General features: G+C 32.9%; 1 protein-coding gene across 1 annotated transcript in view; it reads right to left on the bottom strand.

The window, feature by feature from the left end:
- The window catches only part of LOC118201805 (potassium channel subfamily T member 2-like), a 459,181-nt gene that overhangs the window by 266,487 nt on the left and 170,696 nt on the right, over window positions 1–21,998 (bottom strand). The window contains exon 4 of the mRNA XM_085825117.1: window positions 18,703–18,786. Within this exon, the coding sequence (XP_085681243.1) occupies window positions 18,703–18,786 (84 nt within the window). The remainder of the gene's footprint in view (window positions 1–18,702; window positions 18,787–21,998) is intronic.

The following is a 21,998-nucleotide window of genomic DNA, read 5'->3' as shown; positions in this document are numbered from 1 at the left end:
TTACATGATATAGTTTTATATCAATAAAGATTTAAAAAAAAAATCTGAAATGTTTCAGATTTTAAATTACGTCCAAAGGGGCGTTTTTTAACATTTTGTGTGTTACCTTTCTTTATTAAATATCATGTTCCTCGCACTTAAACCATAAGATCCAGTGCAACAGCAATATCGCAAAATAGTTTTAAAACGAGCATATCTTTAGAATTTCCGATACAGAGACTCACGCGCTGGAGATAAAAAAATGTTTTTTCTGCACAACGTTGCCATTGCTCGCTTTGAAATCCTTGAGTTTGTTAATCAAAAATTCGTCAAAGTTTTAAAAAATAGGAAATCGATCATAAAACAAATTTCAAATTTCAAATTTGGTCTTCCACATGCTCATATTCGTTGCAGGATTACGTTATTCAAAATTCGATGACTCTATGTACCGTTGTTTTATCACAATACGAGAAATATACATACATTTATGCAGATTTTTCATTATTTAATTTCTTCAAATATAATGCAGGACTCTAACATTTTGTGGCAACAGTTTGAAAAGTGAACCGACATTTATGAGTCCGACGTAAAATGCCAAAACGAAACTAATAGTCCTTCGGGATTCAAATCCCTTTGGACTAATTATCAATTTTATTAATGCATTTTTTGACAATGAGATCTGATTATGCAGATCAATTTCCGATGAGTATTCGGCTATTGACTCCCAGCTCCTTGATCATCATTGAGCCCTTTAAAATTTTACAGACGCCGAGGGGGTCGATACTGACTCCGTTTGAAACCCCTTTTATGTTACCGGGAATGTATGAAACTCTGGCAGTCTGCAGGCTGCCTAGACGTCTTACAGAATACCTGCCGTTTCTAGGCAAAGTATGAAATATGAGAATTATTATATTCTTTCCCAAGGCATTGTATATAATACTTAGGCATTCTACAGAATGAAAAATGCTATTTAGGCAAAGTATGAAAGAAGGTTATGAGAAAGTTATTATTTAAACGACGTGCATTCCTCAAAAATACAAATGCTATTTTGAAAAAAATAATGAAAGAGGAAACTTTCATTCAAAATAGATAAAAATGAAATTTGTAAAGGACAAACTTTTTGCGTTTCTTATTAAAGAAAACTATGCATGAAAATGTATGAATGCATGGAATTAGGAAATGTATGGATTATGTATGAACGTTTGAAATACATTCACATTCTAAACGAACGAATCGGAGATGTATTTAATACGATGCCGGTTTGTCATTTGGCATTCTATAGAATTCCTGGGAAATATATGATATGTTAATCGTTTCATACATTGGCCTGCCACTTTTTGGCATTCTCTAAGCGTCTAGGTATTCTATAGAATTTTGACTATCATACATTCCCTGTAACATATCCATAAATATATAATTACTAATATTATTTATACATTTTTTTAATCAATGGAATTTTGATAATGCTGATTATTAATTGTTGGCGCATATTCGCCCACTGACCCCCGATCGACCGTTCTAAAATTCCATCGACCTTCAAGGGGGTTGATACCAACTTCACTGGGAACCCTTATTCTCTGCATCAAACCACATAAATATGACAGTAGAAGATGAGAAATTGCTTCAGTAACAATCAGAAAATTGTTGGCAGAAAAAGAATCTTAAGAGAACGTAAAAGTTCGAAAGTTATAGATAAAATTATTTACGATAGATGGGGTAGTTTCCTGAGACCTTTTTCCTTCTTCCGAGTTAATTAAGACCACGTATCTCAGAAGATATCTCGGTCTTACTTTTCTAGCAAATGCCAAAACACAGAGATGGTATGACAGGATTGAATTCCCGGCGAAAACATGTTGAAGCATTTCCTTTTAGGAGAAATACTTCAACTGCCGCCAGATCCTTTTCCGGTACAAATATAACATCCTGCCAGAGTATTTTCTCTTGTTGCATTAAGATATGTTGTTAGAACTTCTGATGGAACATACGTCTTGTTTTTGCCAATAGTCCTACAGTGAATGCTTTCTAGTTAATAGCTTCTTTTGTTTCTTCCGTAATTTTTTTTTGTCCTTCTGTTGTTCATCTGCAACGTAAAGAAAAGTTTCGTAGTATTGGAAAGGTATCATAAGCTCTAAATCAGAAGTTCCCAACGAAGTCGGTATTGATCCCTTAGGAGTCGATGAAATTTGAAAGGGGATTCAATGAGGATCAAGGAGTTACTGTGGGGTCGATAGCCAAATATGCCTAGGCAATTCATCAGGATATCCCATTGATTATAAAAGTAATTACTAACAAAATTTGTAATTAATTGTTTCTTGATGTGAAACTGTATTATGTAGTAAGGAATAAATTATTTAAAATAAATATAAGACAAAAAAATACACTAAAATTATTTAATATATTTTTAAATCAATATTAATTTTTAATGACGTGCATTAAAATTAAAAATTAATATTGTTTATGTAATTTTTAATGTATAAAATTTTATGTGCAATACAATAAAATAACATACACAAGAAAACACGCAATGCAAAAGTACAAAGAATTCCAGACTAGAATGGAAAACAAGAAACAGGCTGAATATTTTTGAACGATGTGTTTCGAAACTGAAATTAAGAAATTTTATCCAAATATTAAAAAACTTGCATCAATACATCAAGCGCAACCACCACATTCACTAAAATCGAACTTTTGTGCTATTAGAATCTGTGATTTTTTTTCTGAAAACTTGTTTATATTTGTAAAATTAATAATATAAAAAATAAGTAAACATATATATAATAAAAACTCTTTAAAAACTTTTGTTCATATTCTTAGTCTTATCATGTTGCGTGGCCTCAACTTGCCAGCAACAGTAGTAGTGACTGCTATGAACTGGAAATTACACAAACTCTTAAGAAGGGTTTAACTCCCTTTTTATTTCACTTTAGAAATCACAATTGCGTTCACTCGACGCTCACAAACTACGCCGACCCGGCGGTTGAACAAAATAGACAAAAATGCAACTAAAAATAAATGACAGGATGAATAAACAACGAAGTCACTACCTACGAGGCTCTATAATCGTAACTAACGTAACCGCGTTCTAAGATACAGCTGAGATTCAGCAAACGTTCTGATTAAGAATTTGAAAGATTCAACGAACTGTCGAAATAGGCACACAGGCCGAAACACGTGATTCTTAAACTTTCTACCAAGCAACCTTCACGCTCGTGGTTCAAGAAGCACACTTACAATCTCGCTTCCCTTCTATTTAAACTCAATTACTTCTGCTAAAATTTGAATACTCTGCGCGTTCTACTACAGTTTACATACTCTGGCATTGGCAATTCCAGGGGAAAGTAAAGGCTTGACAGGAAAGATAGCTTAAAATAAATGTTAGTTAAAATAAATATAAACCCTACAGTCTAATTAAGTTATTTTTGCACAGTTATGTGTATTATGATCATTCTGCACAGTGCATGTATACTATAAAGAAATTTTTAAGTGGGTCGATAAAGAAAACCATTCCTTTCAGATGGTTGATGCAAGAAAATGTTTGGGAATTCCTACTGTATCATTTGATTATAGCAGAAATCCCTTTGTTCGCGAGTTTTGCTCAAAACAGGTTTAGGATTTATCCGGCTTGCAAGTTTTTGCTAAATATTTAGTTAAATTAAAATTCACTTTGTGGTTTTTCACTTATGTTTGTTAACAACGACGCCCTTGCCTAGTCTCAAAAATTTATAGTAACACCAAAAGTGAATTGCACCTTTTATTAATCTTACAATATCTCAAATTCATAATTATAAAATTAATAACGCATGGCTTTTAGCGAGGCGTTTTCTCTCTGGCACGCCGCTAACGTCCATTGTCACTTATATTACGAGTCACGTGGCTACATTGCACAGGCACAGACGCGAACAGCCCTGATCGATATAATGTTAAACGTTGCTGACTGCCTTATCGTTCGGCCTGGCTCCGAATCCTGGAGAAGGCATGGACCTAGCTCAATAGAGAGACAAGGCTCATCAAATTCAAAATCAAATCCTTCTCTTTCTGACTCTCGTGACGGTGACTTATCATACCTATCTGCTCAGTAAGGTCACTTTACCCAGAGAAGTGGGAGAAAGTTTGCTCGGAGCTGAATGTCAACGCACTCTGTTTGACCTTTAATGAGAAGAGCAGCTTTACAGTGTAGTAACCTTGGTTTTGAGTATGTTTGTAAAGTCTTGGCATGAGGGCACTTAAAGCACATGCAACGCAAAACTCATCTCAAGAGGTCTGGAGGTAGAGAAAGAAGAATGGAGGCTCTCGGATACGTTCAGCGAGATGTTCTCATCGAAACTGACGAGGAGCTGTACAGTGTACTAAACCTGTACCACTAATGGTGAAATTTATAGAGCTCACAAGAAGAGGTTTAGTAAGGTGAAGTTAAAACATCTTCTTGGTGGCGGGTTAGGTTCATGCCTTTCTGTTTCCTAAACTCGAACGAATAAAAATGAAAAAAAAAAATCTTCTTTCAGAAAGATGAAATATTGTATCACTTTGCCAAGCATCCGTGAAACGAGCTGATTGTTAGTCTTCCAGAACAATGGATTGGCTGAAATCGACCTATCTCACGTTCCTCAAGAAATCGTGATCTTATTCCATTAGGTTCCTTCCTCGTTTTTTTTAATCAAAATTCAGATTTAAAATGAAAGATCTGATAATTTCATACCATTCAGAACTGTTCAATAACAGTTCTTACTAGAACTGTTATTGAACAGTTCTAGTAAGAACTGGTATTTAATCTGTTATTCATCATATATATGTATGCTTTGTTTTCCCAGAAACGAGCTTTCGGAATATCACCCTGCACTTTGGGAGATTTCTCCAGAGTTATCGAAACATTCGCAAAAATCTGATAGAAAGCATACTTGAATGTCTTAAAGTTCTACATTATTCCAAAGACTAAACGTACAAACGCACCATGTAACGGTTTCAATATCAACTGATAGCGGGAATGCAATCACAACGTTAACCTGAGAGGGTCGACGTGATTTCAAAATAGAAAGTATGTAGGAATATTAATTTTAATTTTGTTAAAAAGTTTTGTTTATAAATTCCTTGTTTAATGTGTATGACTTCCATTGATAATAAGAATGCAACAACTACACCCTAAGATGGGCGTCCTAACCGCAATGTGTTAATATACACCCCTTGAGTGTAGACCCCGTGGAGTGGTTTTTAGAAATCTCATGCTAACTTTGAACTTTCTCTTGTTATGAATGTCTCATAAGCCAAATTTCATCAAGATAGGAATAAAACCGTAAGGTTTTATGAATTATAACCAACCAAAAAAATGAAAATTTATCTTTATAGATGGAGGATTTTAATTAAGCTCGCTAGTGTCATTTCATGGGACCGGCTAGAAATTAATAATAACTGAAATGAATCTGCGTTTTTTGCTTTTGAAACGCTTAGTTTGTTTATTAATAAATTAAGAAGAAAAATTAAATATTTTACGCTTTGTTGAACGATTAAAGATGATGGAAGATAAAAATATTTTTATTTGAGAAATGGCAACACATTGATATTAAATCGCCGAGTTTGTTGATAAATTTAAAACACCAACATATTCCGTTTTGCTAAGTGGCAACACATTTCTTTTATATCGATGAGTTTTCGGATATGAAACGTAAATATTTTATCCTTCACAGAGTCTTTTAATATTGCTTAGTTGCGAGTTTATATTACGAGTCTATTATATTGCTTAGTTTTTAATCAAAAGATCATTAAATTAGCATAAAATTTATGCGCATAAAGAAGACGGAATTTGGGGGGGGGGAGGGATTAGAGAACTCTTACATAGACAGAGACATTTATTTTGTTTTGAAGGGTCAAACGTGCTAAATTCCATCAAGATCAGTACACAACTTTACATTTATCAAACACACGAACACTTCTTTATTTATATAAAAGGAAGAATATTTTGAAATATGCTAGAAGATTAACACAAACGAGAAAGTAATATAAAGAGGACTTCTTTACGAAATGCTTAGACAGCCAATCTCTGCGTCGCTGCCTTAACTGCAACCAAAGGAATGGAGTAAACCTCGACAACTCTTTCCTGGAAAGGAATATTGACCATGTAAAAGGAATATTGACTATGTGAAAGGAATATTGACCATATAGTACATTGAACTATGTGCATAAAAATATCAAGCATTGCGCCTGGAATTTTCATTGTGGCATTAACGCTATATTAAATTTCTGCTGACCTTAATCAGGTCGTGAATTAAATTTTATGAATTTTTATTAAGTTTCTGGTAGCCTTAATTATTTCCTAACACGGAAGGATTTAATTAAGTAACCATTCGTTTATAAATAATGAAATGAGAAAGGAAGATCACGCATGTATGCTGTTATATTCGCATAAAATAATAAAAATGTGCTTGCATAAGGGAAAAACATTTTTATTCTACTGATAATTTTAAGGGTACTTTTTATGAGCGTATTTTCTTCCGTTGACTTAATAACGATACAACCGAGGTAAGTTTTGGATATAAGAGAACTTTACGAAAGCCGTCTTTATAGCAAAAAGGAGGACGATTGTTCATTAAATTCCGTTACCTAAAAATTAAATCGCGTTATCTTATTTCTGGAACAATTGTTTTGCTCGTTAATTGAAAGAAAAAATGTGACAAAATTAAATTACAGTCTATATGTAAATGAAATCTCCAATTAATAAGTCAAAATTTAATTAAAATTCATTCTCTATTCGCATTGTAACTGGAATATGTACGCTTTTAAAACATAATTTTCTTCTTAGTTCTATACTTTTTAAAATTTTCACAAAATATATTCTCTCGTGTTTTCTGAGCCGTATGTCGTAAAATCTATTTTTGCCTTGAATTAATAACACGAAAAAGTTAAAACATTTCACCTACAGAAAATAAAAGCTTCGTTTCAGTAATACATAAAAAATTGTTTAACGATTCGAAATTCTTAACGTCCCAAATGTGTGGAACTTGTAGCACAGAAAGATTTGATTTATTTCTTTAAAATTAAAACTTGTTAAAATTTTTACCTACTGTATACAGAAAACGATTTTCTGTACCTTAAATAAAAAGAGAATTTTTAAAGAAGAAAATCGAACTAGATAGACATAAAACCATTGTGAGCAATTCGGAAACTCCATTCATTTTTAAATGCTCTTTCCATTTACAGAAAACAAACAGAAAATAGAAATTAATTCAACTTCTCGGCAACATGTACAAAATATTTTTAAAAATACCGAAATATGTAAACCATCGATTAAAAGAGCTTTGCAGAATTTTTTGGTTGCTCCAAGAATGTAATTTAGCTAACCATCTCGCAAAAAATAATTTAGGAGATTGTGTGCTATTCGGATATTAGATTACGGATTGTGCATCATTGTGAGCATTTCGGATATTAGTTTGTGCACATATTTTATGATTATTATTCGTTAAATATCAGCGGTCACAAATTCAAATTGCATTCGGGCTGAATGCACGACCTGTAAACAGCTCTCCAGGTAGATATATTTTAGTCCAAAGGAGCAATTTGTCCAGAAAGGTTATTAATTTCGTTTTGGCATTTGGCGTGGTCCACTATAAAACGGCGTTTCACTTTTCAGATTGTTGCCACTAAATATTAGAGCCCTGTATTATATTTAAAAAAATTAAATAAGAAATGTGTGTTTTTCGCATTGTGAAAAAACAACGGTACACAGAAACATCAGATTTTGAATAACGTAGTCCTCCACTCGAATAAGAGCATCTGGAAACCTAAAATTGGAGTTTGGAACTTGTTTTATAATATATTTCCTATTTTGTAAAATTTAATGAATGTTTGATTAACAAACTCAACGATTTCAAAGGGAGCAAGGCAACAATGTACGGGGAAAAAAAAAAAAAAAAAAAAAAAAAAAAAAAAAAAAAAAAAAAAAAACATTTTAACCCATTAACCGCCAAAACTACAAGGAATGTTTCTTTTCTCATGAAAATAATTACAAATATTAAATTAAGCATTTATAACATAAATTTACATTGAAAATAAAACAAAATGCTCTTACCTATGGAAAAAGCGAGTGTTGCGTTTGCGCAACGTCAGCGGAATAAGTCTATGGATGTTGAGTGAGTAGGATTGTACTCGTGTGATGTTTCTTTTGAGTGGAGCGCAGGATTACTTTTTAACTGTATAACGTTTTATAAATCTACAAATCATTATACTTGTAATTAATTTTATATTAAAATATATATTGTATTTCTTTTACAAATACAGATTATTTCATTTGAAAGCTTCAAGAATGAAAAGCTTGATTACGATCATGATGTAAAGCTACATTACATACATTGCATCTATAAACAGTCTGGCTATGGTACTCGTTACAACAAAGTCTTTTGTTATCAACGGACTTTTACGATAAAATGTCTACCATCTCCATGCAATGGTTTTGAATGCTGAATTGACTAGGTCTTCCTGTTGCTGATCTATTTCTTGCTAATTCTACACTCTCAATAGGCGCTTACAAAAGAAATAATGCATTCTCGCGTCTGAAATCTAAAACAGATTTTATATTTCCAGTAGTAAAATGTGGTGATATTTAGTAAGTTTAGATAGGGTCTCACCTCATATAATTTATCAGTATTGTCAATTTGACTATTGTCAAACGCAAATTCTGCTTCATATTCCTGTACTACAAACGTGATATCAATTCTCATACAACAGGAACAGAAATGTCCTTATCAAAAGATCAATACATTTTTTCTTGAGGTCAAGAATGATATCCTGTAAGCAATAATATTCCAATAAATTTTCTCATATAGGCTTCAGATGCAATAAATTCTGGTCATTTTTTTCCTGAGCGTATATATTTGTCTGTTCAACGAGAAGAGAGTGAATGTCTAAACCAAAAAGAAAATCGAAAATATGTGCACTAGTTTTACCTTGTGTTTTGTCTTTTATAATTTCTCTTCTATCTCTTTCTTCATGTTCTTCCTGAGACATAACTAACAGTTCCTTTTTTATCCATTTCAAGATTTCAGTCTTCTGCTTTTTGAACTTTTTAGTATGACTATAACTGCTTTTAGAAGGCTGAAACTTACCTTTTACGTGAATTTCAACTTTCCCAGCAGTATCATTTGGTAAAATATCATTATCATTATTTAAAACATTGCCATTCCTTTCTTCTTCGTCAGCAGCCTCTGCAATTTCTGGGGGAACAAAGTCTTTTGTTATCAGTTTCATTCTGGTCATTATTAATATTATCATCATCTGTTTCTTCATCAAAAAGTCTTTGAAGGGCTTCTTCTAATGTAAGATACCTCGTTCTAGGCATTTTTAAACAACCAGAACATGAACCAGAACATCGAAAGGAATGAGTGAAAAAGGAGATTGACTACCCGTTTCCTGCTGACGTTGCGTCAACGCAACACCTGTTTTCCCTTTCTTCCCAACACAAATATAAACGGTGACCTTGACTAAAAATAGATCACTCATAAGGACGGCGATTCTTTCGTTAAATATTTTCGGCAAAAATGCCCGGTCGAAAATTTTGCTTAAATTTTGCTTAAAGTATGAGATTAATTATTATAAACAAAATGATTGTTGAAGGCAAATATTTTTTTACAGAAATAATCTTCATAATATTCCCTACACAAAATCATCTGCTGGTGTAAAATATCTTAGGTAGTTATATTTATATAAGCATTTATTTTGACCGTTGCGTCAACGCAACACCAGCTGCTAATGGGTTAATTTCGAATGCCCGAGCCTGTACATCGAAAATTCTAAAGATAATAGATTTTAAAATTATTTTGCGATATTTCTGTTGAATTTAATTTTAAGTGCGAACAATATGATATTTAATAAACAAAGGTTATGCACGAAACGTTAAAAAAACGCCCCTTTGGACGTAATATCAAATCTAAAAGCTTTCGAATTTTTTTTAACGAAATTAGATTTTTTATTAACAAAGTAAAAAACCTTCTTAATAAATTTTAATTTTCGCTTACAAGATATGTATCAAAACGTAAATAAGCAATACTAATAGTAATCATAAAAAAGCAAAGTGCGAAGTTTCATTTATTTTCTCCATATTTATGTGTGTTTCTATTTGCGCTCTATGGTGTTTAGATTCTGAACAAATACGTAGGCTTAGAAAGAAATTAAGAGAAAGTATTTTCTCACGGTTAAATAATGCTCATCGGTTAATGGGGTCCTATTCTTATCAAGTTTCAACTGCAGGAAAAAAAAAAAAACTGTTTACATATAAATGTATTTCCAAACGCAGCGAATATTCTTAATGCGAAAAATTTGTAACTGAGTGTATTTATTATTTTTTGAAGAGTACGAATAAAAATTAATAAAATCTGTATCTCCAAATCTTTGAATAAGACATACATCACATTCTGAAGTAATTAGAGAATAATCCTGTGATCTATTTCTGTGCGAGAAAAAGGTTGGAAAAATGATATCCGCTTTTTGTAGCATAAATTAGATACAGGTAGCGAAGGGAAAAAATAAAAGTTTTTAAATCGAAAGTATATACGAGTATAAGTTCATTATCAAAAAACATCAGGTATATAAAGTGTAAAATTGTTTCTGTCAAATGCAGAATATTTTTCGAAACGTCTCCTGTCAAAGAAATATTTACGGCCTTTGAATGGACGGTAAATTTTCTGTTTACTTTATATCAATAAGCGCTTACCGTTTGTCTGTTTGACAGAATACATTCTCTGTAGTTGTTGCAGACGGGTGATAAAATTTATTAGATTCTTGAGCAATTCGGCGTAAAACTTCATCTAGAACAAGTTTAAACAATTCCCAGGCGAATGATCTTGATGAGGAGAGAGCCATGATCTGTTTATTGACTGAGAAGTGTGAGCTACGTACACGAGCGGAATGTTAAATTAGAGCTGTAAATTCATAAACCTGAGTGAAACATGTTCATTTATTGCCATAAATTCCTATATCCTATATAAAGAGGTAATATTTTGCAACTATTTATTTCGAAAGTAAAGGACTGTTCAAAACGATGAACCTTGTTTTAGACGAGAAGAATTCCGTAGTCATTAGATATTAGTTTGAACTGCATCAAATAAAAAATAGAAGCTTTCCAATCACAATATCATTGAAGTAAGTTTGCAGAAATGTATAGTTATTTAATGAAGTGCTCCTTTAGAGCTGAATCAGTTAAAATGTTACACTCTAATTTCATTTAAACTCTAATTGGATAAATTTTTAGATTGCCGGACTAACTGTTTTTAGTTTTTCCTTCAAATCTAAAACGCTTAAGTAATAAAACTAGAATAAATATCAAAATAAAACCTTTATTGCAGTTTTAGCTCGAAACTATGGGAACAACTGGTCGAAAAAACATTTCTCGAAATTTGGTTGACTTATGCAAAAATCAACTTATTGAGGCAAAACTGCGAGGGACTCGGCTTCAAGGGAAACATTTTTAAACCTCAGCTGTAAAATGTCTCACGTAGCTAGACAGGACGTGGGTTACAGAGAAACATATTTCGACTAGGGCCTCTTCGACGGTAGGAGATGGGTAAGGTCATCATTCGGAAACGTTTATGGTATCTCACGCATCGTTAGATGTCATAACCCCATAAATTTCTGGAAGCTGCTGTGTCGAAAACCCTTTGTGGATTCATTAAGTTATTTTGAATCAGGAGATGTGTAATAATGTACAATACCCTCACCAGGACTCCAACCTAGGCCTCTCGAATGCTTGCCGATTTGCTACTGTTATACCATAAACGCATGTTAGAAGAAGGGAGAAAATACCTTAATTCCGAATTTGTAATAGTTTAAGCTGAACTCGCTAGAGATGAGGAAGCTTGATGCTTGTGTTGTGTTTTATGCGATGCTGCTATATTGATTCGTGTTCTTTTCGCTGCATATACTTTGAAATACTAGTACACTTAAGTTTACAGAGTTATTCCGCAGCAAGAAATGGGAAAAATCACAGCACCCTTGCGAGAATCCAGATTCCACTCTTTTCCATTTCACCACGATGGCAGGCAGTAAGGAAAAAGAAAATTCCTTACATTTTATGATACTTAAAAGGGTGACTGGTAAAATGGGGACCCCGTGGTGAGAAATTAACGATAACCGCCTTTTACTTCCGATACAACTTGTGCAGTCGTTAAGTTCATACGCTTAGGAAACATGACAAAACCGGAAACGTATTTTAAGTTAAATTTTACAATTTTGTGTTGTATTTTAAATCCACATTCCGAATAAAGGAAAGGATATAACTCGTTTATCATGTAGAAATAACTTCAAATGAAGAGCACAGCGGAAGTAGCGAAGTATTAGTTAGATATCTTTCGTCGTTGAGAGAAATGTTCACAGCGTCTAAAACTACCTACGTTCTAATGAATTTACAACGTAGCAAATGCGTAATGGAAATGCCAATTGCTAAATTCTCATCAAAAGCATAATTTAGAAATAAAAACAATACCTCGAAGTGAAATATATATAAAAACATTTGAGATCTACATGAAAAATTAAAAAAAAAATATGCGGTATACAGTTCATGTTTAAGTTCCTAAACAGTTATTTTGTGTTAATTTTCTGTCCTGTCGCTCTAATTTCTATTTTCTACCCAGAATGTAAATTTCTACCTCGCATGATATTCAAATGAGGTAGAAAGAAAAGACTATTTAATGGAAATGTTTAGATGGTAGAATCAGAGCGTGTTCACCTACTTGAAGGCCACGTTGATAATTTGATTATCTTGCGAAAAGTATTCGACGGCGTTGAGTTTTCCCCGCCATTAGCCTTATTACGGTGAAAGCTAACTTTTGCATTATTCTAACTGCGAAGCCGTTAATGTAACTTACTTCTCAGTTTTAGTTAGATTCATTATTTTTGATTTAAGCCATAACTGCTGGCTTCTGTAAGCACAAGTTAGTGCCGACTGTTAACCTTTGAGTTAATAAAGGGTCCTTTACACCTTTTCTCAGTTTCTGTGGTACTTACAAGACATAGTGAAAATTCACATATAGTCTTTTAAAATTTTGGTATAGTTTACGTTACTTAGAAGACCAAACTCTAAAAAGGATAAAGATTTATTAGTGATTTGGCATAAAATACTTTCCTAAATAACTTGTAAATGAAACTTTCTTCCCAAATGCGCAGTTATTACGAGCGTAATTCAATTTACCGAGAAATACATCATGCTCTAAGAAGAGGTCTATATCTTCCAATAATCTGAATTACAGAATAATAGGCTTCAGTTCCAAGCTCTGTATGTATTCCTATTTTTGCCGCAATAAATTCTGCGATTTCTCTATCTCATAATTATAAGTTCTGGTGACTTTAGAATTATAGCTTTTGAACAAAAATTAAAAGAAAATCTTTCTGCCATTCGGCGATGAGACCTACGTTGTTTACCCGAAAGCAATTGGTAGACACTTCCTCTTAACTGCAATTTTCCGGGAAAGATTTTTCACTTAAACCAAATATCACTATATTTCAGATCAGTTACGGGAGGAATAAATCTTTTGTTAAGTCTTTTGTTAAGTTACGGGAGGAATAAATCTACTCTTAATCATTACACATTTTCCTGGAATCTCGTAGGTTAAGACACGGTATTCAAACGTGAGTTTATTACATCAATTTCCAAGATTAATATAAGCTAGGTATTTTCTCTCAAAAATTTCTCCAGAAGGATTTCTTTGCTAATTGTTATATTTTACGAAGAGCAAATTAAGTTCCTATTAATAACACAGACTTTGTGCGCATATATTTACGAATTATCTAGTCGAGAATTTCTCCCGAGAGATTTCTTCACTAATATTATAGTTAACATTTTCATGCATGTTCCTTAGACTATTTGCTACGACGACACATGCACGATAAGTTAAAGTTTATGCGCCTTTAAATATATGAAATACCGTAGACCCTCGCTTATTTCTCCCTCTCGCGTATATCCCTCCTGAATTTTACAGTCAATTTCTGAAATTTAAAAAATTATTTCCGAAATTTTTCCTTGTCTCAAAGGGTTTAGAGGAGGAGTTCCTTTAAATTTTAAAATCGATTTGTCCCGGTAATGATTACATTTTGTCTTATTAACAAAGAAAAACTATCGCAAACTACATGCAAGGGTCACACCGAACTTTTTCCTTCTAAATGATGAATTTTATGTCAGTCTAATACAAGAACTGTCTCATCACGGCGAAATAAACATAAAAGTGATATTCAGTCTGTGATTTCGCCGAGTGGGCTTGCATATGCACTTTCTCTAATCTGTGGATGATTTGAGGCCTTAGGATTAGCAGAGACAACAAGAAGAACGGGCAAAATTCAAGTTGTAGGGAAGCAGAAATGAAATTACTTTATTAGATACTGTAAATATAATATTACTATGTATTCTTTCTGAAATGCAGGTTTCTTTTGAAGAAATATCGCTTTGATAAATAGCCATAGTTTATCCGTGGCTACTTTTCATTTCTTTTGTTCTTACTGTAACGGCGTCCTTCGAAAATTAAATGATTCGCTTAACTTTCCTCTCCTGACTTTTGGGGAATAAAATTAAAGAGTATGCAGGAATACAATATATCAAAATGATGTACTTCCAATAATAAGTGTATTAAACTAAGTAAACATTTTTTTATCGAATCAAATATGAAAAAAGATTTCTTCGATATCCCGCTTCATTTAACATTCTTGTAATTGAAAGTGGTGAATTTGCTCTAAACATCGCCCATCGTTTATTTTACTAACATAAACTTCAGATACTGAAAGTGTTAATTTAGTTCCTTAAATATGGAAGTTCGTCTTTCTTTTATCTTTGTTTAGGAGCGGACGGTAATCAAAATTTCTGCACGCAATTTAAAATATGCGTAAGAATTTGCTGAAAGAAATGCAGTTAAGTAACTAATAAAGACTTAAAATAATATTGTAGAAATTTATTGCTGAACCAAGCTAGTTTCCGTCAATATTGTTTAATTTTCCGTCCGAGGTACAGTAAAGAATATTTGCATTGCTTTTGAATAAATATGAATTGAAATTTTGCTTATTGAATTTATAAACAGAAAGGAAAATTATTTCTTAGGTTGCCGGTTAACAACGAAAATTGTTTTTATCTTATCAGATCTTTCTTATTTTTGTTTTTCCAGTTTAGAATTTAAAATAAAATTTTGTGATCAGAGTTAAACATTCAGGTGCGGTAGACGATATTTTTTAAATCTAGTATGAAATTTTATTTCAAAATAATTTCGTGGAACACGTTGAAAAATGTAATGAAGCCGATTCGTCTACCAATATAAAGTTCTTAGATTTGCTAAATTTATCTTAATTTTGCTTCAAAGCTTAAAGTTCACAAATTTCCTCAGTAACAAAACGTTTACAGCTAAAATAAAGCCAACAATTAAAAAATACAGTTTTTAATTACTAGTTGAATATACATAAAGAATAAACAATAATTATTTTAGCTTTGTTCTTAACTTGATTTTAGGATTATCATATGAGCGGAACGAAATAAGGGGGAGAAAATACCGTATGTCCTCGCCTAGTTCTCCCATTAGCTTTTCATTCTAGGTTCTGAAAATTAAAAAAAAAAAAAAAAAAAAAAGATAATTTTCCCTTTTCTTTAATATACATAATTTCCCTCTCTGAAGGGTATTTCAGTAACACCATTTTATCCATTATTTGTATTTGTATTCGGTGTATTCAGTTTGTATTTGCGTTTTTGTTTTAGCACGTCATCCATTTTATTTTCTCTTGCAATTACTTGAAACGCGCTTTGGACACATCCTTCGTTAAATCCCCTTGAGAAGGGAACAATGTTATGAATTTTGTAGGTAAATAGATGATGTTTGTGCAGTTATATGTGAAACTGTAATATTTTCCTGTGTAATCTAACGCGAAACAAATATTAACAGAAAGCTATGCCGGAAAAGAAAAAATACAGGGAAGTCCATTTAACTTTGAGTAAATAGGTAATTTGGCGAGATAATCTGAAAAAACAAGCTTTGGCAACTTATTTTGTCACCAAATTTGGCGAGAAATTGCCAAAAGTCGCTAAATTTGGCGACCATTTGGCAACAGTTGGGTCCAGTCCCTGTATCACTGTAATAAGTATCGTAATTGAACAAATGTAATTGATCTCTACATTAGCTGCATTCGTAATTCGAACCTCATATTGATTACCAGTAATTTCGAGTAGCAGAAGTACTAGAAATATCTCAGCGGCCGGTTGCAAACTATATAAGGCGGAAGAGAGAGCATCTGTTCTGAGTTGCTTAGTTATTGTTGTTGCGAGTTGTTAGTTCCGCGTGAACTGAGATATATCTGATTAGTTTTCTCTTTAGATTCGCTTTGCATTGCGTTGTGTTTAACGTTGTTAACAGTTTGAAGTGCAACTACTGATTGTACAGTGCAATACTGTCAGCACTTGAACGATTATTTCTGTGGAAATTCCATTGCTCTGAAATATTTCTTTTGATAAAAATAAATTTTAATCTGTAATCGGGTCTGTGTGTATTCAACCTATTACGAATCCATACGCACGCAATAGTATGATAGTGCTTAATGTAATCATTCGGATATTGTAATCGAATGGCCATAGTTCCAACTGTTTGTATGCGAAAACACGGATCTCTGTTTAGTACATCAAAGCATAATCCAAACATTTTTTAAACTGAAGTAAAGTCGTCAAATAAAGCATTATTATATTTAAAATAAAGTGAAATAAAAATAGATCATAAATATTTCCAACAATCGGAAAATTTTGCCAAGTAAGACATTTTGTCGCCAAACCGCGTGTTTCTATTTTAGTCAACCATTTAAAGTTAGGCAAACAAACAGCCTTTGTTTGGGGTAGACTGTGAGTAATTCTTTCGATTTTGAGGATGATAAGACACGGGATCCTCTTCTTAACCTTTAACTGCTGTGAGCGGTCTCTCAGACCGCGAGACATTTTCCATTAAATGCTTTCACCCCTTAGAATAATTAATGGGTATTGCCATTCCTAGTACCTTCCTAAATCAGTTGTCCAAGGTCACATACCAAGTTGCATTTGGGTAGCTCTATTTCTTCTTTCACTTTTTTAAATTTTTCTCCCTCAGCGGTCTGTAGGACCTATCACAGCAGATACGATTCAAATTTCGGCCGATAAAGTTTACTTTTCGTTGATGTTACATATTTCGCTTTTTTATAAATATTCTTGAAATGGCTTAATGTGTGCAGAAAACGTTCTAAATATCCTACCTAAGACCAAATTGAATACATAGTTCGAAATTGGTCCAATTTAGAGTTCTCTGATGAAAGTACCCATGATGAAATTATTGAGAGCGACCACGACACAACTTCAGAAATATATGCCGATGAAAATGAAAATCCATGTTCTCCTTCTACAAGAGATCTTTTTATTGGAAAAAATGAATTCAAGTGGTCTATTCAAGAGCCCAACAAGGGTGTTCGAACTCGTAGTCACAATATTATTCTTCGTTCAATCTATTCAACTGCTCGAACCCGACGTTGACCTACGGCAATATTCTTCAGAAACTTGGATTATCTGTGCAACAAATGCATTCGTATTATTTCAATCTTATCCCATTGGCTCCGAAAATGAAACGAAAAGTTTCATTAGCAATTTAATTGGTGCAGTCTCATGTAAAACGGAGGATAAATTCATCGTTTTTACATAAAGAACTCAAACTTACAATAAGAAGAGTTTTCTGAATAAATGATGATGAAGGAAACATTGCGATTGAAGACGATAAATTAGATAAAAAAAAGAACGTGCTATATTTGTCCACCGAGCAAAAAAAGAAAAACAGCTTACAAATATATAGCATGCAAAGAATCTGTGTGTCTACAAAGCAGTAGAAAAGTATGTATAAAATGCAGCTCGAATTATAATTTATAAAATAAAAATTAATTTTCTATATCCTTATTAAAGCATTCTTATCGAAAATTTTAATGCAAAATAAAAAGTTTAATTTTAAAGTTTACTTCTTCCATCCAGATACGTAAGCGAAGGAATTATTATCATAATATATATTTTATTTTAATGAACTGATTTAAGTATAAAAATAGCTTTATATCTTCATGAAAAAGTTAAATATATGAAATTAAATAATATTTATTCAAATAAGAAAAAGAAAACAATATCTTATTTTGTTTTTAGCAGAAGCGGTCTGAGAGACCGCTCACAGTAGTTATGCGACAATTTAAGTCACAGTAGTTAAAGGTTAAGAAACAAAAAACTTCATGTGGAATATTATTCTGCTGCTACTTAAAAATATTTCATGGAAACATTTACACCAAATTTTGGTTGCTTTTTTTGATTAATTTTAAATTTTACATTTCGATGTGTTGTTTCAGTGAATGAGAATACTCTTCGAATATGGAGATTAGTAGATAGCATCCATCAAATATTACCCCGAAAGGTTATGAACTATTTTTTAAAGATATTATGAACAGTTCATATAAAAACTTTTGCGTTTTCCTAATTAAAATTCTCTGAAAATACTTATTTATGTATTTCTATTATATTCATGTTAAGTTAGTTAAATTCCAATGTTATTTTGAAGGCTATGTTTTCACATCGGTTAATGTTAGCATTCGGTTAGTGTTATCAAATTAGCCATGGACAAACGTTATCACATTAAGCGGCATTTATTGTACTACCATTTTCTTCCGAGAAAAGAAGAAACGATTACATAACAGAATATATGATGGAAAAGAAGAAAAATGAAATGCTTGTCTACTCACCAGTTGATATGTTCATAAGGCCTATCGACCGCGGCCTCGTCGTATATCTTCTGGAGAGAGAAATTACTTGGGGGGCAATCATAACTGAAAATAAACAATAGATTATTCTCTTAATCGGAAAGATAAACATCTGGCTGAAAAAAGAAGTTATAAATAACGAGAAATAGCTATTCTATGATCTATAACCACATAAGGTTATAAAAAGAAAGATGATAGAGCAAAAAAAGCAACAGACAAAAGGAGGCTATCTCCGATACATTAAAGCAAACATTAGAAATAATAGTTTGTTCTTTTGTAGAACAACTGTTATTTCATCTTAAATACCACGGTTAAGAGAAAGAAATTTTGCAAAATAGTCGACTCCCCATTTACCGTCCTGGGATTAACAAGAACTTACCTGTGGCATAATTAGAAGATGGAGGGGGGGTCGCCCCGGGCGGCGCATTTTTTGGGATGGCATTTTCGTGTAGAATATTATTGAGTTATTCGTGTGAATCATCGACAGAATGAGCGCTAAACATTTTCCCTCCCGGCGCAATCTCTGCAGATCCTAAATTCTGCTGTCCTGTACCTTCCGCTACGCTGTATCCACCTTTCATGTAGCTAAGTTACGTTGTGTATATAATGCTGTAAATATGTAATCCTTATTCTATGCTATGTTGCAATGCTGTGCCATGTTATGTCTACGTTAAGCTATGATATGTCATCATGCAATGTCCACCTGTCGCATAGGTCATGCCACACTGCGAATTGTATGTTGTAAACATGTATCCTCAATATGCTATATCGCCATGTCTTATCTATGCTTAACTATGTTATGTCGCTATACTATGCCCACATGTCGTGTAAATTACATTACGTTGTGCATTTAATGTTGTAAATATGTTATGTCGCTATGCAATGACTATATTCTATACTATGTCACGTCGAATGCTATGCCATGTTATGTCTATGCCGAGCTATGTTATGTCGCCATGCAATGCCCTCCTGTCGTGTAGGTAATGCAAAGCTAGGTATTTTATGTTGTAAACATGTTATGCTCTAGATGGAGCAGGTTCCGGACTATACCCGATTAGTCTTTGAATGCCGTCCGGGTGTCCGGCCTTGCTGTCACCTGTCACCTGCCCTGTACCTTCCCGCAATTCTAAAAGTTTTGCCATTTCTAAATTTTGATGCTTGATATTTCTCCAAATTAAAAAAATTCTGCCATCTGGGCGACTGCACCTGTTGCGAGCGCTCTGGCGCCAAACCTGATCGCTGAGGTAGTTGAAGAATAACGACATTCGGAATTGCAATACGAAATTAAATTGAGAATAAGAATAATTTTACTCTAAATAAAATATTTAAAGAAATTATCACTAGATTTCAACAGCTGCACACTCTCGTTATATATATTTTATTTTATCGAAAGTTTTGAATGAAAATTACCAGTATCAACTAAATTATGATCACTGTGACATTCATAAGGAAGAATTTCTATTTAAAAGAGAAGCATTTCACAGTTTTATATCCATTATTCCTAAGTAAAACGATAAACGAAATTGGAAGGGCAGTCATTTGTATTTTAGAATAAACTGCAAAATTGAAATCTCCAGAAAAAAAGTTCCAAATGCTGCAATTCTAACGCGAGCATTCCTTTCCATTGCGGTAAATATTGCTACTGTAAGAAGAGTCTTCTAAATAAAAATCATTTTAGAAGTATTTAAGAACTAAAAATGTTTATTCTACATTTAAGAAATCTTTTCATGTAGTCTGTATAGCAGTAAGAGCAATCAAATACACCTGCACAATGTCGTCGATTGTTTTACGAATCAAAAAATAAGCTATATAATAATACAATTTTTAAATGTTGGAATTAAGGTTTGCATTAAAATTAGCGTAGGGGTTTATTTCCCTACATGCCGTTTTGACATTCTTTATGGTTGCATGCTTATATATGGAGAGAAGCGGTAATGTCTGGGGTCGTGCCGGTTGGTAAAAACTCTATCTAAATTACTAAACCTCTGTCTAAAAATATCTGATGTGGACACTACATGATTTCCTTGTACGGCGTATTAAATTATAGACATTTTTCCTGCACATTAAAACTTATTTCCCCGAACTTCATTAGAGAAATATTTCTCATTTATTCAATTCAGTCCTCACTCTGCTGAAAGGCAAAAATACATAAAAACTTAAAACATCTTGTTTAAGAATTCTGAAATACAGATAAACCTAAAACACCAAGTACAGTTGAAGACAGTTAAAACACAATTTTTGCAATTAGAGTTTCTACGCTAAAACAAGTAATTCGTCCAAACGTCAGAAATATATAACTTCTGATGCACTAAATTAATTGAATTTCCTCTGCACTGGATAGAAATATTCTGAAGTTGGTGCATAAACAGACTTAATTCACTACACTACTTGGAGTTTCACATGCAAACAAAATTAGGCTTAGCTCCACTTTCATTTTTAAATTGTTGATAATTGTATAACTATTGCATGCAGACTAACTAAAAGCATAAAAACCTTACTTTCGAACATAAGAACAGCATGATTCACTCATTCTTAAAGGAAAAAATGCACAATTTACTAACATATAAGTATAAAAATACAGAGATCACCAAGCCGAGTAAGGGGCTTAATGTTTATAAACATACACAGTTGGGCTAAAAAATTAAAAATTTTAATACTGAGCTCATTAAAAATTGAGTGCAGTAAAAAACATTTTTATTATCAATTATTCGAATATATAATTATTTTGAAGTAGTTCATCAGTTGGCGCGATCCGCAAGCCCTTCCATAGTGTTATGGAAGAGCTGTGTTGGAATGCGTCTAAGTTCTCGTGAAGTTTTGTTGGATGGTCTTAGTCTTGTGAAGTTTCGTTGGTTGGTATCATTGAATCGATAGCCTTTCAGCTTTAATTTCAGTTCTGGAAACAAAGCATAATCTGGTGTTGATAAATAAGGCGAATGGATGGGGTTGTAATTAAGTTAATTTTTTTGTGGGGGGGGCAATAATGTACGAATAACTTTGCATAAAAGTCCGGATGCATACGTGCGATGCTTTCAATAGCGGATCAAATACACCCATGTAAATCACCGCATTCACTGTTTTTCCTTCAGGAAACGAAGTCCTGGTTAATCAATCCCCTGGAGTTAAAAATGTTTTTTCTTCACCTGGATTTTTGGAAACACACTTTCTTTGGTTTTGACCAACCCACTCTGCACTTTGTCTCTTCGCTTCTGGATCTTAGACAAAGCGCGATGGTTCATCACCTGTGATTTAAAAAAAAAGTCTGGATCACGATTACG

Source organism: Stegodyphus dumicola, chromosome 10, assembly GCF_044657685.1.
Source record: "Stegodyphus dumicola isolate Sdum_Otavi_A_Nest chromosome 10, ASM4465768v1".
NCBI classification, from domain to species: domain Eukaryota; kingdom Metazoa; phylum Arthropoda; class Arachnida; order Araneae; family Eresidae; genus Stegodyphus; species Stegodyphus dumicola.
The sequence above is the reverse complement of the archived record's forward strand: the minus strand, read 5'-3'. Positions and strand labels throughout refer to the sequence as shown.